This window comes from Primulina huaijiensis, chromosome 4 (assembly GCF_012295235.1).
Source record: "Primulina huaijiensis isolate GDHJ02 chromosome 4, ASM1229523v2, whole genome shotgun sequence".
Lineage (NCBI taxonomy): Eukaryota > Viridiplantae > Streptophyta > Magnoliopsida > Lamiales > Gesneriaceae > Primulina > Primulina huaijiensis.
In genome coordinates this window covers 24,433,283-24,449,513 of record NC_133309.1, presented here as the reverse complement: position 1 = coordinate 24,449,513, position 16,231 = coordinate 24,433,283, and the positions used below count along the sequence as shown (strand labels likewise).

The following is a 16,231-nucleotide window of genomic DNA, read 5'->3' as shown; positions in this document are numbered from 1 at the left end:
TAAAATCTAATAACACATGTAACCTATAATGTATGAGAATGTCTCTTGTGAGACGGTCTCACGAATCTTTATCTGTGAGACGAGTCAACTTTACTTATATTCACAATAAAAATTAATATTCTTAGCATAAAAACTAATATTTTTTCATGGATGATCTAAATAAAAGATCCGTCTTATACAATACGACCCATGAGAACGTCTCACATAAATTTTTCTTGATTTTAGTTTTGATAATACATGTAGTTTATTATAAATAAAAATAACATATTTACACAGTACTGCAGTAGGGGCAAAATCGTCTTACTCCATTAACATCAAAACCTCCGAAAGTCGGAGAACACGAGCAAAGAATCCAGAGGTTGCTCTTGCGTATTTTCTCACCCACCACCATTCGCAACAAGGGAGGAGAGGAAAATGGCCAATCTGGAAGATGTGACGTCGGTGGATCTCATGACAGAGCTTCTCCGCCGTATGAAGTGCTCCTCCAAGCCCGATAAACGCCTCATCCTAGTCGGTGCGTTCTTTTTTTTTTTTAGTGAAGTTTTTCCCTCTTTCATGTAATGGGTTTTAGGTTTTCGAGTTGTTTTTCATGATTTCAGTTATCGATGGAATGCCAAAGTTCTAAATTTTATGTTGACATTTTAACTTAGATTTGGTTTCAACATATGGATAATGAAATGTGTTTATCATGTGAAATCGTTTTAGTCAATAACAGTATATGCATGTGTGTTTGTGTGCATGATACGTTTTCTTGGAAAATTTGTTAAACTTAGTAGACTTGACAATTGTTTCACGACCAAATGACGAACATCAACTAGTTAACAAAGCATTTAGTTTATGAGGTTTTGTTGCTTGGACTAATGGATGAATGTCCATTTTAAGTTGAAACCTGAGTAGATCTGCTTGGAATCATTGTATTTTTAGTTTATTTTTTCTTCTTCTAGTTTTTTAGAGTGGTAGGTGACTTCTCGATGAAGTATCCAGAAGCTTAGATCCGTGGGATTTAATTTCCTCACTAGGATTTGCTTATAATTTGGAGTTGCAGTTTATGTATACATTAACTAGTCTTAGTGCATTCAAGTATTCTGCTGCATCATTTAAGGTTTTAGAATCTCCTGTTGTTGATAATGCATACACCAATAAACCGATCTATCATCAAACTGTGTGAAGTTTTAGAACTTGTCAACCTACTGGTTCACACTCTTGTGATTTGCTTGGCCAATGCTCAATCTGCTCAAGCTTTAATGATGAGTACTCCGGATATATGTTGAAAGGTTCCTGCATCAAAATTCAAAACAAAATCCTTAGGATGTCTGCAATTTTACCCAAACATCACGATTCACGATATCAAACCATGATTCTGAAGGATAAAACTTGGTTTTATTTGGGAAATAGACCTAACAATTATAATAATTGCTAACCGAGTTTCTCAAAGGTTTATTTTATTGGATAATATGAATGAATTCTTTGTTTGCATATGATACATGTATGAAAACCCTTAGCTAAGGATACAAACCAGGTTGAAGGTAAAATTATAGCGGAACTTTGAAACTTGTCTAGAAAACAGTAGGAAATTCAATAAAAAGTAAACAAGCTTGAGACCCATTCTAACATAAATTGCCGCTCTACTTAATTAAATAAGTGAGCGTAGCCATAACTAAGTAAATCAATTTTAGACCTTAATTTGGTTTATGTACTTTAAATATAATCTTTTTACATTTTAGATTTCTTGAACTTGCCTGAAAATTTGTTGTCATGGAACTTGAATGTGTCCAATTGTTGAGGATGAAAGACGTTAATTTCCCTCCATTTTTTTGTTAGTAGGTCATGGTATCACTTCATTTATGTCTTAGGCTTGAATATTCACTGAGTATCCAAGCTCAAAAACTATATTTTTTATAATCATCATTTAAATATCATATAAATTTCTTTAAATATTGATAATTTCATTTTTAACTATTAAATTTGTTGAAGTTAAAAGATATTATCATGAATATGCCGTCAAGAACAAGCTCGAGTGATGTGTTAGAATTTAGAAAGCTTGCAAGCCAAGTTGATGTTCGGTAAATTTTTTCCAGCTTGAGACACTTGTCTACTTAATCGAGTTTAACAGTTTATTTTTTTGTAGTTGAGTCTGAGTACTCGATCTCGATCTCGACCTCGGCTCGGCTTGGTCCATATCCAACCCTACTTCAAACCCATATTTCAAGAAATAGCTTGTCTAGATTGATTCCAAGAACTGAGAGGATTGATAAAGTTTTTTATGAGTATTCTAATGCCTTGCACCTTTCACATGAACTTTGCAGGTCCACCAGGATCTGGAAAAGGTACTCAGTCACCGATGATTAAGGATGAATATTGCTTATGCCATCTGGCTACTGGTGATATGCTGAGAGCTGCTGTGGCTGCCAAGACTCCCCTTGGGGTCCAAGCCAAGGAGGCCATGGAGAAGGTGCATTCCTTGCTTTATTATTTTAAAACCTTTGATGCATAAGAACTTATACCAAAACTTTATGTTTGTTTGTGATTTCTCAGGGGGAACTTGTTTCTGATGATTTGGTTGTGGGGATTATCAATGATGCATTGAAGAAGCCTTCCTGTCATAAAGGTTTTATTCTTGATGGATTTCCAAGGACAGTTGTCCAAGCACAGAAGGTTCACTATTTTTTCTTGGAATGGTGTTTCTTGGTCAGTATCCAACAGTTGTAAATGAGTTGCTGTTCCTTATATTCAGCTGGATGAGATGCTCGAGAAACGTGGAACTAAGATTGACAAAGTTCTTAACTTTGCAATTGATGATGCTATCTTGGAGGAGAGGATTACTGGTCGTTGGATCCATCCTTCTAGTGGTCGTTCCTACCACACAAAATTTGCACCCCCTAAAGTTCCTGGTGTCGATGATGTAAAAGCTTATTCTATGTCTATTAATACAACTTTCTTTAGGTAGCCATCTATAGTTTTAGCTATAGTTATCTTCTCTTGGAGCTGAACTGACTCGGTTACTTTGTGTATTGAACTTCTCTACAAGGCCTAGAGGTGATTTCTTGATTATTTGTGAAGGTAACTGGAGAGCCTTTAATTCAACGTAAGGATGATACTGCAGCTGTGCTCAAGTCGAGACTTGAGGCTTTCCATAAGCAGACTGAACCCGTATGATTTCATTTGATTTTCCTTTTTCCTGTTTCATCCTTTTAATATTAATCCATTGAAGCTTTTATCTCATGTTTTTGATATGCAGATGTGAAATGTTTCAATGCTTCATGTTTTTAATACCTTGTTTTGGGTTCGTGGCTTCATGCTAAACATTTGTGTGATATATGCTAAAAAAGTTTTTGAAAGACCAAAGCGATTCAATAGAGAAGCTAAAGCATCTGGTTAATTTCCTGCGAGATTGATTGAAAAGAAAGTTAGTAACAGTACAAGTAGCAGATGTGTTGAAGGTTGTGGCTAGTATAGTGGGGCATATCGCCTATAGATTGCAGTTTTATCTGTTAACATTTATAGGTTTAAAAAAGAACGAGCATTGGAGCTCAACTTTGGGCAAGAGAGAAAATTGGATTTATGATTTGATTCTAACTGGTGATTGCACATTTCATCCATTTTGAAGTTTGGCATTTGCAGATCCTTGAGAATGGCCTTAGGACATCGGAGCAAACTTTTTCAATTAGTACCTAATTATTAAAAAAATATACCAGATGAACGCCTAGACTGAACCTTTTTGCCTGGATGTAATCCAGGGTGAAGCCCTTGAACGGAACACATTTTGGCCATGAAGCAAAAACCTTGGTTCACTTTACAGGCTTAAGATGTCTTAACATTTGACTTAAATGTTGAGATTATCAATTGAAGTTGAAATGCAATGTATTATTCATTAATTGGTCACAGAGCTTGCAAGGTACATTTTGAATAATGAGTCCAAAAATCACCTCAGTATGTGTCCATGCCTCAGTGGTGTTCTCTTCTATGAGTCACACATCTTACCTTGTTTCTTGGTTCTATGATATGCATACACTTTACCATTCTTCGCATCTCTACAATTGCTAGTTAACAAAGTCAAAATTGAGAAACTCCTATGTACAAGAATATGAAAAACTTGGCTCGGGGGGCAGTTGTAATTGTAATTTTCTAGTTCACTGCTTCACCCATTTGATGCACCTTCTAGTTTTTGGTGGAGCTTTGGAGGCTGATTTTATTTAACCACCTCAATGCTTTAGTTGTTGTTGGCAGCGATTTCCTTTTGCCTTTCCGCTAAAATCAGATAAAATTGATTGTTTTCAAATTTGAGGATCCTTAGCTAGCTACCTTTTGCCTCACATTCTGAACTGCTCTTTATTTTCAATGCATAGGTTATCGACTACTATAACAAGAAGGGCGTCATTGCAAATCTCCCCGCCGAAAAAGCTCCTCAAGAGGTCACTGCAGAGGTGAAGAAGGTACTCTCCTGATACTAAGGTTGCCATTTTTGTCCACCAAACAATAAGACCTCCGGCTTTGCATTCATTGTACTCTAATTTATTATTCGATGACTAATGGATCCGAGACCATTTATTTTTGGTGAGCTGAGATTGGTGTAGCTTTTGAGATTTCTTATAGAGAGTTACAGAATAATTTTCTCAAAACTATTGAGAACGGCTTAATGTAGTTCATTGCTACGTACTGCATCATAATCTTTAGATCTGTACTCTTATCTGGTGCTTTATGTCCTCCGCCGTGGCATGAACTCCTCAAAAATAGTGAAACATTGAATAATAAGACCTTAGAAAATTTGGTTTCTGGGTGTGTTTCTTGCTTATCACATCTGTGTGTTATATATTGTTCATATGCATGAGAACATTTATAAGTAATTCACCTTGCACCTAACCACAAATTGAATTATCTCATGTTTGACTCAAGTTTCGGTGACATAACATAATATTAATTATCGATGATAATAGACATGACAATTATGTTTATATATATATATATTTCAATATTCTTATATGAAGGAAATTTTAAACATTGGTGTTACCTTTACATAACTAAAAAAAGTCAAATTTGAAATAAAGTGTGGAGAATTTTGTATGTCGTCAAGCACAAAATTTTGGATTATTTCATTAAAATACTCGCCCTCGTCAAATGCACTTAAGTCGCATTATGATTGATGAATTTGAAATCATGAATTTTGAATATATAATAATAAATTCATTCATTTATTTGGTAAATTTTACTTGATAAAAATTTTCGAACTCCAACTAGTTATTTTTTGAAGTATTTAAGTGAATTTCAATTTTATCATCTTGGGCGTAATTGGAATATATCATAATTATCATTGAAATTGTATAACTTGATATTAAGTAAATTTGAAATCTTCTTAGGTTGTGTTCGGATAAAAAGATTTAATTTGAAGATGAGAATTTGATTTGAGATAGATTTTAATGATAAATTTAGAATGACACTAATTTTGAGTTAATTTCAAATTCATCTTAATAAATATCACTATCTAAATAGATTACCAAGAGAGTAGCTTTCAAATCCACCAAATAAAAATTCATCTATACAACAAAATAAATATGAAATTTAAATCCATGATTTCAAATTTTTTCTGTCAAATTAAATTTTGGTCCTTGAAACAAGTCAATTAAAATAAATAAAAAGAAAAATCCACCAATCCAATCACGACTGTATATCTTTCTTTCGAGAAGATTTGACATTTCACTAACGAAAATAGTTGATAAATAGGTATACATAGACAATTACGAAACTCTCAACAAATTTAGGATAAGGATTCGGGTTTGAAATTTGGCGATTACAAATCTCTAGGCTCAATGTATAAAAAAGATATACAGTCGTGAGATGATCTGACATATTTTTATTTGTGATACGAATCGATTAAGTCCATATTTGAAATCAAAATTAATATTTTTGACATAAAAAAAATACATTTTCATAAATCAAATCAGATAATGAATTTATCTTACAAAATGGATCTGGTACGTAATTTAGTCAACAGTATTAGGCTATTAGCGGCTTTGAAAAACACGCAGACCTATCCTCCCCCTATATAGACTATAGCATTGAAAGTTTCATTTATTTGAAGTTTTGAACAAACAAATATACTAAATAACACACCATTTATTACTATTTTTTTACAAAAATAAAAAGTGCCGTTAAAACCTAATTTTTATCTCTAGCGAGTAGGGACGACAATAAATCGAATTTGAGTAAGATTTTATATCATCTGTTCTCATTCTCATTTATCATATTTATTCTCGTCTCTGTCCCTATCGAATATTAAATTTCATCTATATCTATATATCCGTCGGTTGATTGAATATTCATACAGTACTCAAATATCTTATTACAACATATATTTGCATTTTCTCAAATTTGAATTATTTCAAATAAGCTATGTATATTATTTTTGCATATTTCTATTATGGTCAGGTATGATAAGATTCTTTAAGACTCGTTTCCATTTTCATATCCAAAAATCTCTATAGCCGATTATCTATTTATTTAATCAGGTAAAAAATCACCTCAATTCTTTCCACATTCGGATTGGATATCAGCTTATCCATCGAGTTCGGAGAAAATCGACATCTCTACTAGCTAGCTATGTCTATAGAGTGCAATATTATAAATATAGCTTCTGATTTTAAAATTAGCCCAAAAAATGATTGGTTTGGAATATAATAAACTATTTCAAAACAACCCATGTTTAGCTTAAAGGTTTGCCTAATTACTTAATCAAATACTTTTTAGTAATCAATTAACATTTGAGAGAATTTTTAATAAGACCTTCTATGAATACTTATAGTTAAATTTGGTCTTAAGTTGAGTTAAATTTTAAAATTAGCTTTTTTAAATAAACATGATGAATTCATTTTTTTTTCTGATAAGTTTTTTTTTTTAAAAAAAATAATTACAAATAAACTAATAAAAAAAATAAGGTTTACAATAAAAAATAATATTCTAATAAATAAAAATAATTATGCTAACTGTCGATGACAATAACAACACACTATTTAAGTATTCAGGATATCTCCAACCTTTGCATAATACCATTTTGATGGAAAGATTGGCTCCAATAGAGGCTGGCCAAAATAGTGTAGCCTCCACCTCTACCCAAATTTGGCGCAGAGGTACTTATTTTTTTTAATTTTTTTGTTTTAATTATTATAAATATGTATTAATTTTATTATTTATTTTTAAATATAAATATTATTTAAATAATAATAAAAATAATTATTTTATTTATTTTAATAATGAGATACTAAACATAAAAATTAAAAATAATAATTATTGATTTTTAAAATATTTATTTATGTTAATTATTAATAATTAAGGAATACTTTGATTAAATGATTTATAAATATATAAATAAAAAGAAAATTTCGAGAATATTATTTTTGGTATAAGATTTGAAGTAAATGGTTTGGAGATGGATGTTGTATTTGGTGCAGAAATCGCACTATTTTAATGTAAAATTTACACCGAAATAGATTTTGTGGATGGAGATGACCTCAACGCAGACATTATATTTACGTTGGACACCCTTATTTCTTAGTAATAACAATATTGTCAAATAATATAAGTAGCTTATTAATTATTATTTCCTAGATTGCTTAATATTATTTTTATCATTATTTTATGCTTAATTATTAATTTATTTTATATCATTTAGTATTGTACGGAATAATATATTTATAATTTTTAGCATAACTATAAATATTTTTGGAATTTCAATTATTAATTAATTTATTATTATTTGTATTAATATTATTATTAATATCATCAAATGTTTATTAAGAAAATGAATAATGCAATAATGAAATGAGTTTATTTTAATTATTTAGAGAAATTAATCTAGTTTTACTAAGTTTTAAGAATTAATCAATTGTGTGCACAATCAGTACTTAAAATTAAGAATTTTTATATTCCATGTTCGAAAATTATTATTTTTAATTGATACTTTTTTTAATTTGCTATAGTACAAATTATTCAATATATGATATATGTAATTATAAAACTATTGTAAAATATATTTTTGAAAATAATAATTTTGATTTATATTTAATTCTTCATCAGCATTGATATTTTGTTATTATTTTATTATTATTTTATTTCGAAACATATTATTTTATTTATTAAAAAAACCTTTATTTGGATTAGCAATAATAAATTTTGCATTAAATTAAATTTTCGTATGAATCAAAATATGAAGGGAAAAAAAAATTCAAATACTATTTAATGGCTTCATAAGCTCCCAGCTTTTTCACTCTCCAGTCTCCCAAGCTCATTTGCATGGCGGAAACTCAGCCACTCTCCCCCAACCCCAACAATGGCTACTGCCCCCGAACAAACATATACCACACCCTCGGCCCCGCCGTCCCTCTGCCGCCTTTCTCGCAACCCCTATCCATATTCGATTACACCTTCTCCCTCCTGCATTCCCCCACCACCCCCACCTCCGGCGCCCTCGCCACCACCCACTTCCTCATAGACGCCGACACTGGCCGTCGCGTCACTTACTCAACCTTCCTCCTCCAAGTCAGTTCCCTCTCATCCTCCCTTAAATCCCTCTATCCTTCCCTCTCCAAGAACGACGTTGCTTTCATCCTCTCGCCGTCCTCCTTCTACGTTCCGGTCCTCTACTTATCTCTCCTCTCTCTGGGAATCACCATTTCGCCTTCCAATCCATTATCTTCTCCATTGGAGCTAGCCCACCAAATCGAACTCAGTAAACCCGCCATCGTCTTCGCCACCTCAGCCACTGCCCAGAAGCTTCCGCCGAATCTCACGTTAGTCCTCCTCGATTCCCAGAAATTTCTCTCCATGCTTGAGGCGAAAGCTTCGGTCAGTACAGTCGACGTCGTTGTGAATCATTGGGACCACGCCGCGATTCTCTACTCCTCCGGCACGACGGGTAAAGTGCAAGGCGTCGTGTTAACTCACCGCAACTTGATAGCAGCGATCGCTGGATTTCATCACAAAAATTTATCCTACAATGAGAAAGCAAAAGAGGAAGAAAATAGTGTTTATATTCACCCAGTCTCGTTATTCACAGTGTCGTTGTTTCACGTGTTTGGGCTTTTTATGTTTATAAGGGCGGCGTCGATGGGGGAGAGCGTAGTGTTGATGGAGAAATTCGATTTCTTGAAGATGTTAGAAGCTGTCGAAAAGTACAGGGTGACGTATATCTCGGTGGCGCCGCCGCTGGTGGTGGTTATGGTGAAGTCGGATTTGGTGGCGAAGTACGACTTAAGCTCTTTGCAGGCAGTGGGCTCCGGCGGAGCCCCGCTGGGGAAGGAGGTTTCCGAGGAGTTCAAGGCTAAATTCCCTCACGTGGAACTCTACCAGGTACGTAAGTATTGATTTGGTACAAGTCAACATGCAATGCAAAATTAATTGTCATTTTTTATTCTTCATAATTAATTATAATCAGATTGGTTGTCTCTTTAATCTTTCTATAATGATACTTTGTTGTTAAAGTACATTTGCTTTTCTTTATCCAACATTTCTTTAATTTTTATTTATTAATTATTGAAACTCCATAATTAAGCGTTCTCCTATTAAGTAATATAATTGAGCGCATTCTGGTTTCTTTAGTAAAATATGTATGAAAGATGAGATATCATATAAAGAAAACATGTTTGATGAATAAGAGTTGGAGATAGTTGCAAGTTGTGTTTATAAGAATACTTTGTTTCTTGTCTTAAACTTGGACATATAAGTTAATGCTATTTTGGTTCTTTGAAGTTGGGGTTTCAACTGATTCAAGGACCCTTCAATCTGATAAGCGAAAGCAATACCATCGTGCTCGTATTTGTTGCTTGTGTATTAAAACTTTTAGTCCAAAAAATTGTCTCAAGACTAGGTGATTCTTGTCGTAGTTAGCTAGATTATAGACATGCCTCTATCCTTGAGGTCCAACGAGGCTCAACCTTTCCGCTTTTACACGAGCCAAGGCTCAACCTTTTTCTAATAAAGTTGACTTGACGTGAAACCCCCAAACCCTAGCTTGTGCAAATTAAAAGCTTATAGACATGTCTCTATCCTTGAGGTCCAGTGAGGCTCATCCTTTGAGCTTCGACCCGAGCCAAGGCTCAACCTTTTGCTAAAAAGTTTGCTTGACCGTGAAACCCCCAACCCTTGTGCATATAACCGCGGGCTCAAGACATTTGGTAAATGAGCTTTAAATGTCAGGACAGTAAATCCAAAGTGATGCAGGATTTCTACCATATTGCCCTATGCCTCACTTTAGCAAGGAACATCTCGTCTTGCTCCTATGATACTCATGCGGATTGTGCTTCTGACTTGAGATTGGACATGGGTTATTGCTTATAGGCTTTATTTGTTGTTGAATAGATCTTATCAATTAATCAATGTCGAGGGAGATCATATCTTAAAATATTTTAAAAAGCATCAACTTGTAGGTTACTGATTGATGTTTGGTTGAATATGAATTTATAGAAAGGACAGTTATAGATTTGGAACTTAAGACAGCTTTCAACTTTACAGCGTGCGTCGCGGCGTGCTTGCACGCCCCGGAAACCCACTTTTCTTGTAGTGTTGTTTCAAATTTAATTACTATTTTATCATATGATATGATGCTCTTCTGTAATTATAACTGGTCTTCTTTATTATTTTACATTACAAAGAAGTTGATTGATTTACCTCTATGAGCTAGGCACGAACTACCATTCATGTTTTGACCCATTGAGTTATGTCTGAGATCGTGCAGCTATCCAGATGAAGGAGCTGGTCAGATTCCAATGGCATATGTTGTGAGAAAACCTGGAAGCACTATCTCAGCCACTCGAATAATGGATTTCATTGCAAACCAGGTATAGAAAAACCATGTCTTTTAATGAGATGCATGCGTTTCTAGTGCACATGAAATATGAGGTGTAAAACGGTTCGGTAGAGAAAAAATCTATGCTATAAGCTTTAGCAAGAACTGTTCCTTCACCACTTTAACAAGGTTTCATCCCCCGGCCTGCAAAGGCATAGCATCTTCGGCTTATTTTGTCTGCTTTTCTTTCTTTTATTTAAGACTTTGGGATCAAAGGGACGTTTGTCAAACCCTACTGTTATTTCTCTTTCACTGTATGAAATAATGGGTTGTTCCTTGCTATCTTCCAGGTTGCTCCTTATAAGAAGCTCTGCCGTGTTGCATTTATAAACTCGATCCCAAAATCTCCGGCAGGGAAGATCTTACGAAGGGAGTTGGTCAAGCATTCACTTTCGACCTCTTCTTCTAAGTTATGACTGCACGCGTACGATTCTTTGTTAAAAACTCGCTATATCTGTATATTGCGAGTCATCTTGAACTTACATTTCAGGATTATATTTATATGACCTTTGAAACTTGGCTAAATTTCCTTTTAAACATCTGCCCTCTTCGAGATTTTGATATTATGTTTGTTTAGCTTTTTGTGTTAACATTTCTTGAATTAAAGGCACGTCATCCGTTTAATTTTTCAATCTCCAAAAAAAAAAAAAAAAAAAAAAAACAAAACAAAATTACTGTCTAATTCTAACCAAGGTCTAATGTTTTTGTTTTACAAACAGAAGGTTTTACTAGATCATTGGGAAGACAATCCTACATTAATATAACTAAACAAATGTAATGATTAATGAAGGGTACATTCGATCTCGACATTCAAAAACCCTGAGGACATGCTTTGTAGGATGAAATGATGTAAGAATGAAATGAACAACATTCATCGTGGACAATTGATGTGGCTGCCGTCGACGAAAGCGGCTCCCAGTGTCCGATCATCCAAGAAACTAGAGGACTGAGCGACCCTTGTACTAAGGCTGGATAATTAAACCCATCAATAACAATGACTAAGATTAATCCATATTTTAATAACATCCCTCTTACTCCCAAAATACCCTTAATCATACTCAAAAACAAAAAGTAAATGTTGGTTAAAATTGTAATTTAAATATGTCTCAAGGGTAATTTGGTCCAAAAATACAAAATTTCTTAATTTTATCTCACCCCACAAAAAAATCATGTCAAACACAATATTATTATATCTCTCTACCAATCATTTTTTAATCATTTCAAAATTATTCATATCATTTTCAGAAGAATGGAGATATCTCAAATATATGATATGTTCAACGTGATATGTATGTAACATATATAAATATCATGACATAATATACGCAACAAAATAATATGTCAAGTAAAATGCAACACATAAAAATGCATATTCAACCAAGACATCTCAGGTAGTACTTACGTGCCCCTACTGGTCTAAAACTGTTTAAGCCCTGATCTTAGACAATATACCAGAGACAATCATCAGTAACTGAAAATGCTTAACTATCTCCAACTAGAAATGTGGCTCACGGATTATACTTTCATCTGTGGTCAGCCTATTTGGAGAAGAAAACTACACCAATTGCTCCTGGCATTGCTGTCAACATTGGAAGCATGCACTTTTCAACTGAACTAGCCTAGATATAAGGCCTAGAAAGCACTGAAATATGGACTAGAATAGAGAGAAAATTCGAAAATTTGCGTGAAATTTCTGGGTCTACTTATATGCTGGAGTTTGGACGGATCGAATCCAGTTTGGATGGTTCGAACTCGGCATGTCCCGACCAGAGCCGTACATGTGTTCGATCGAGCCTGAAGCGAAAATTTAAAAACGGGTTGTTAGGATAAATAATGCAAAAATTCAGTTACAAAATAATAAATACAATAAATAATACATAAATATACCAGAAACAATATATTACATAAAAAAACAAATCAATAAATATTTGAAATAATTACATCTAGCTCTTTTACAGGAAAATTTAAAAACGGGTTGTTGGGCCCCTTTCAGGATCGGACCATGAAGCAATGGCCTCTTTGGCCTCATAGAAGGTCCGGCCCTAATCCCGACGTGTCAATAGTGTCTTGATACTTTAGATCCGAAACTCTTAGCCATCTCCAACCCATAAATCTATTTTGGTGCAGCTTTTGCACCAAATATAACATTCATCTCCAACCCATTTACTTCAAATCTTACACTAAAAAGTATATTCCTAGAATATTGTTTTTGTTTACTATTTATTTAAAAATTTAACAATATAATTATAATTAATGTTAATATTAATATTATAATTATAATTTTATTTTTATTAATAGTTAATTTTATTTATTTGATTCTTATATATATTAACTCTAATATTTGATTTTTGAGGATCGGGATCTAATTTAGGAGATTATTGATCATCTACCTTGTTTGTCATTTTTATGTTTTTATTCGCATTTTTATCTTTGTAATTTTCAATTATGTATCATCTTCAAATTTGTATTCCAATTATGTATTATCTTTGTATCTGTATTTCAATTGGGTATTGTAATTTTAATTTTACTCATCAATTATATAAATTTGCATGTGAACATTAGATTTTCTTTCGACTCAGGGCGCTCTCTTTCTCTCATATTATCGGCCACCACCCCACCCCACCGTCCCCGCCGCTTGAATTGAGGGATAAATTGTTCGACGCAGGAAACAGAGCGCAAGATTTCGTTCCTGATACTTCTGCTTTTCGATTTCATCTCAAAAGGTTATTAAACCTATTCCTTGATTTTTTATTTTATTTTATTTTTTTTTTGCGTGGTAGGGCAGATTTTGCATGATAGTTGGATTTCAAAAAATTATTCTGGTACATGATTCTCTTTGAAGGATGGCAATTGGAATTGTTATAGGGATGCTGCGAGGTTGTTTGCAATTGAAAACGTGGTCGGGATAGTCCAGAATAAGAATTATGAAAATATGGACAATTTCTAACTGACCTGTAAAATCTTCAGAAAACATCCCCGGTTAGACCCCCTAAGCCACAATCGGATTCAAAATATAAGTGGTTTGAAAATTTTATTCGCACTTCCACGACCAAAATCCATATTTTTTAAAGTATCTCCAGCTTTTTAAATTTGTATTTTCCTTATTATCTTACAACTTAAAGTATGATTCGTTACTTAATTTCAACAATTGCGAATGAAGTCAAATTTTCAATCCACATATATTTTGAAAGAATTTGCAGTGTACTTGATTGATCAAGTGAGGCCCATTTACTCTAACGATAATTAATGATCAAACAGTAATGGTTTGATTTAAAACTGCAGCGGAAATGGTTTAAAAATACTTTAAAACGGACCTCAGGGCCTAGAAAAATTTCGGCATGACCACCCCGTAAGCAGGACATCCCGAAAAACTCAAGCAACATTTTATATCAAAATATACTCCAACTAGAGTTATAAAAACAAAAACCAAAGTCAACAACCTATAGCCGCACTGGCCAGGACTAAACATAAATTAAAACTTACCACATACTCACCAGATCATAAGAATCATAGGGTCAACTCAGAACATCACAAAAACAACCAAATATCATTACAGATACACGAGGCATCTCCCCGGCAAATAAACTATAATACAAGGCTGAAACAAACTCAAGACATACATATAGACTAACTGGAAACTCCACTGACATAACCAAGCAATCCAACCTCAATCCCGAGCTCCACTGGCGGAACCTCGACCTGATGCTGCAAAACGACTCGGGAGATCTACCATGGTGCCCAATAGCAACCACAGCAGCCCCCCCAGTAAACAACTGAGGTTAGGATTCTGGTATGAAACAGTTCAACAATAACAACAATAATCATAAATCATGCATAATCATATAGTAAAATGTAATATGCAATGCATGAAAGGCTCAACGAATAATCGGGATAACAGGAGCCAACAAACGGTACGATAACAACTGGAATAATGCTCGAGCAACAACACAGGGGAGCTACATCGTCATGCAGCTAAACCGCCCTGCCAAGTATGCGAGGTATGCCAAGCTGTGCTGAATAACACCCCTGACTCGGCCTCCATACAGCTGATACGCTATAACAGGATGGCACAACAGAACGAACTAGATGACACAATCCCAGCGCTCACCTCAAAAGGCTGCACTAACCACGGAATTGTTCAATCACATCTACGGTTTCATGTGTATAGGCCTATCAGCCACACAATGATCCCGAGATAAACAACAGTGCCAGATAACAACGGATATCAACAATGGGCTAACAAGAACGATAGGGCTCAACATGAATGTCATAACTGTATGCCCGATGCTAAATGCCAATAATATGTCATAATAATAAACATAGATCACAACGAAGGCATTTAACAATTTATAACAGTCAGCAATTCATAAACACAATCCATGTAACATAGAATGACAATCAAACATAATTTATGTTTTACCGTTGTATGTTACCGAGCTGTAACATACCTATAACAACTTGGAAACTTCTCTTCAAAACTCTCGGCCTAAACAAATCACAATAAGTCGATCATGAAAACTACCTTCCATACCAATGTCCGATTTGGCACAAAAGAGCATAAAATTCGTATCTCACTCAATATTAACTCAAATCAATATCCGCCAATTGGAAATGAAAGATAACTTGAATATCTAACTTTTTCTAGAATAAACCAATTCCAGAATCTGAGTAGATTAATGCCAGAATTATCAAGAACACACTGTCACTCAACAGATTTTCGGACAGAATTCTCCTACTGAGCAGTTTCAGAAAAACCACCATAACTTGCTCAATTCTTAATGAAATTTAACGAATCTTATATCATTACAAAGACAACACATAGCTCTACAACTTTTATTATAACCAAAACCCCAGAATCCGAGTGCTTATATGTCATAAACCCGAATTACAGTAGTTGTTCTGCACAGCACACATGCAGAATTCGATTCGACACATTTTGGTAGAAAAATCATATCAAATCCGTTTCTTATCCAAATTCGATGATTCCAGTGGCTAAAAACAGAAAACCTAAAGCACTATAGGGGTTATGTAGATCATTTCTACAAATTCAAGTTAAAAAAAATCGCAGCAACACAAAAATTCTCACCCAAAAATCTGAAGAATTCGCGCAGAAACAGAGCACGGGAACAGCAGCTTCGATCTACCCGAATCCTTGCTCAAACTTCACGATTTCTAACTTGAATCGAAGCCTAGGATGTTAGGAAGACACCCCTTCAGACCGATTGAGATTTGGACGCCGGACGGAGGAGTTATCGCGATTTTCCCGCAGCTGCTCCAAGGGTGGCGAAAATTTGGGTTTGGGAAAGTTTCTTTCTTCTTTTCCCTTTCTCAGTTCTTCCTTCTTTTATTTGGTAAATTGTGTGTATGTATATGTATGTATGTATATATATATATATA

General features: G+C 34.1%; 2 protein-coding genes and 1 long non-coding RNA gene across 3 annotated transcripts; 2 read left to right on the top strand and 1 right to left on the bottom strand.

The window, feature by feature from the left end:
- Positions 1–285: 285 nt before the first annotated feature.
- Positions 286–4,773, top strand: LOC140975661 (adenylate kinase 4-like). The gene is made up of 6 exons (XM_073439501.1): positions 286–514; positions 2,307–2,452; positions 2,536–2,655; positions 2,735–2,902; positions 3,061–3,150; positions 4,347–4,773. Exons 1-6 carry the CDS (start codon positions 415–417, stop codon positions 4,443–4,445), a joined length of 723 nt encoding a protein of 240 aa, XP_073295602.1. The 5' UTR covers positions 286–414; the 3' UTR covers positions 4,446–4,773.
- A 3,510-nt stretch (positions 4,774–8,283) lies between these two features.
- Positions 8,284–10,261, top strand: LOC140974800 (4-coumarate--CoA ligase-like 9). The gene has a single exon (XM_073438287.1). It carries the CDS (start codon positions 8,284–8,286, stop codon positions 9,352–9,354), a length of 1,071 nt encoding a protein of 356 aa, XP_073294388.1. The 3' UTR covers positions 9,355–10,261.
- A 3,941-nt stretch (positions 10,262–14,202) lies between these two features.
- On the bottom strand, positions 14,203–16,165 carry LOC140974799 (uncharacterized). Its single transcript, XR_012174872.1, has 3 exons — positions 15,921–16,165; positions 15,283–15,320; positions 14,203–14,560 (listed from the first exon to the last, which is right to left on the bottom strand). It is a non-coding gene; the product is annotated as an uncharacterized lncRNA (long non-coding RNA).
- Between the last annotated feature and the right edge of the window lie 66 nt (positions 16,166–16,231).